The sequence below is a fragment of the Drosophila miranda genome (assembly GCF_003369915.1).
Source record: "Drosophila miranda strain MSH22 chromosome Y unlocalized genomic scaffold, D.miranda_PacBio2.1 Contig_Y1_pilon, whole genome shotgun sequence".
NCBI classification, from domain to species: domain Eukaryota; kingdom Metazoa; phylum Arthropoda; class Insecta; order Diptera; family Drosophilidae; genus Drosophila; species Drosophila miranda.
Window position 1 is genome coordinate 49,365,639 of NW_022881603.1, and position 2,245 is coordinate 49,367,883.

The 2,245-nt window shown below is 44.5% G+C and overlaps 1 protein-coding gene across 1 annotated transcript; it reads right to left on the reverse strand.

Moving 5' to 3' along the window:
• Positions 1-424: 424 nt before the first annotated feature.
• On the reverse strand, positions 425-1,562 carry LOC117189366. Its single transcript, XM_033394494.1, has 3 exons — positions 1,031-1,562; positions 630-950; positions 425-565 (listed from the first exon to the last, which is right to left on the reverse strand). The coding sequence occupies exons 1-3, from the start codon at positions 1,415-1,417 to the stop codon at positions 542-544; spliced, it is 732 nt and encodes a 243-aa protein (XP_033250385.1). The 5' UTR covers positions 1,418-1,562; the 3' UTR covers positions 425-541.
• Between the last annotated feature and the right edge of the window lie 683 nt (positions 1,563-2,245).

Here is a 2,245-nt window from a genome sequence, read left to right on the forward strand (position 1 = left end):
GGCTGGGTTCTGCTCCGAACATCCTTAATACAGAAACTAAACACGTCCTTGATACCCTGCAGGTAGCCAGCTTTTTGGGAAAGCCAATCATCACCGATCGTGGTGACCCTTTCTAAGTAAGAAGAAAAGTATTGTAAATCGAATAATGTAAAGCTTATACTCAATGCTGTAAGGACATCAAGAGATAACAGTCATGCAAAACGAACGAACCGGTTTATTTTGTCAATGCTTTTGCCTTCCAATGAAAATGAAACACGATGGGACGACCAAAAATTACCCTTCCAGTGGAACATCAACACTATGGTAAATATTACCACTAAATGTATTGTATTGTATGGCTATGAGCCACAAGATTTGAGGATATCTAACAAATTGACGATAAGCGCCGTTTTTGAAACGAGAATGAGTTGGGAGAATGAATGAGATGAGTATTATTAAATTTATCGCAAGAAAAGCTCCTGAACAATGTAAATCTTAATTTTATGTATATAATTTAGCTAAAATCAACATCGGTAGTAACGGAAGACTAAACAGGTTATCTTCACCGGCCGCATTCACTATCGCTCTATGGAGGAAGTAGACAACGATTGAGAGAAGCAACCTGATTTTTTAAATGCTGTATATCTTACAATTTCACTGACGCTGTCCGGATGACGCTGCCTGTGGGTTATGCCCAGAATCTGGTTAACAGTCAGTGTTTCCAGTGAAAGGCTGTCCGTGTCCCAAACGTTCCGGTGATAGGCATTCTGTAGGAGCTTTATGATTGCGTATAAGTCCTTGCGCAGCTTTCGGTTTTCTTCCAGCGTCTGCTGTTGCTCCCCACTGACCGACTGAACGCGGTCCATGATCTTGCCGTATGCCTCCCCTTTAATTGCCGACAAGTTGGTGAACATGACGCTGTTGACATTTAGTAGGACGTCCACCCACTCTTGAAAAGTGATCAGGCGCAGCTGGAGTGGGAGGCAATCCAACAAAGATTGGGGTTTGGTATTGAGTGGTAGCCTCTGGGGTGGATTGTGTAGACACTCACCTTTAAATCTCCGCTCGGAAAATTGAGGCCGTCGATCTCGTCCAGCCGTTTTAGGAATGTCTTGTTCAGCTGCAGATTCATCTGAGCGCTCATGTCGTGTGCCTCAGGCAGTTGGTCCACCAAACGGTGAAAGTACTCCGTAGCTATGGGCTCAGTGCGAGCATTGCACCTGGAGTGGTCTTGGTTGCTGTAGTCCGTGGAGACACCGGATTGATTTTCGACATTCCCTGTGTCCTGCTGTAGAGCCTTTTGGCTTTGCTGATCCTTCAGCGCCATCTGCACCTGTACCGCCTGCTGAGACATCTGCTGTCCCGAGATCGTGGGAGTATCCGGATTGGACAGCCCCATAGAGTTTGAGTCCAAGACGAGTCCTAGTCTGTCGCTCATGTTTCGACGACTATTGCTCCGATTTCCTCGTCCGCATCGACTATTATTCAAAGTTTTATGTTCAAGTCAAGTTTTACTCTCCGGAGAAGTGTACGTGTGCCCGGTTTTACAGTTTCGAGATCAGACGTTCACTTCGTAATGGGAATTTCAAGGCACTGGTGATGGGCGTAGCAGTAGCAGTTTTCATGTCTACGAGCACTCGACTCGACGCTAAACAAAACGAAAACCTCTGCTCTGAAGAACTCACATGTTTTTAGTGTTTTTGTGTGCTTAGACATAATATAAAAGCTCATACCGTATTTGAATCCCCTGGTGACCCTCACAGGCTCACAGGAAGAAACACATTCTGCTAATCTCCCGACACCCCGGACTTGGCACTTACCATTGTCCCACTTGTTCTTGCCCTGAGTTTCTTTGCATGCTCAGTGGCATGCTCAATAACTATTGAAAAATTCAAACACAAGGCACGCAGCCTCTTGTACAATACATCGCACACCAACACATCTAATGTTTGAGACTTCTCTTTAGTAAACTGAGACTCCTCTGAGACGTTTTAGTAAATGCACTTAATTTGTTTATTTAAATTCAATTTATCTTTTTTAATTATTCGTTTCGTCACAGCAATACAAAATCAAGAAGTTAAACGACGCAAAAGTCGAAGATTTGTTTACCGCTTAGGATACAAATACAACGAGGGGAACGTTGTGAGTTGCTGCGTACACCGCAACTCTACAGTTATACCCGATACTAAGTCAGTATGGCTCTCCTGCGGCAGCCGCCGCTAATTGTGAACCACACGACAAAGAGTGCGTGCGAGAGAGACAGAAA

Excerpts from the sequence above, each read along its gene's own strand:
- LOC117189366 (XM_033394494.1), bottom strand. The coding sequence starts at position 1,417 with ATGAGCGACAGACTAGGACTCGTCTTGGACTCAAACTCTATGGGGCTG. Across the intron at positions 951-1,030 it reads TTCCGAGCGGAGATTTAAAG|CTGCGCCTGATCACTTTTCA; the intron begins GTGAGTGTCTAC and ends CTCCCACTCCAG. Across the intron at positions 566-629 it reads CGGACAGCGTCAGTGAAATT|AGCGATAGTGAATGCGGCCG; the intron begins GTAAGATATACA and ends CTTCCTCCATAG.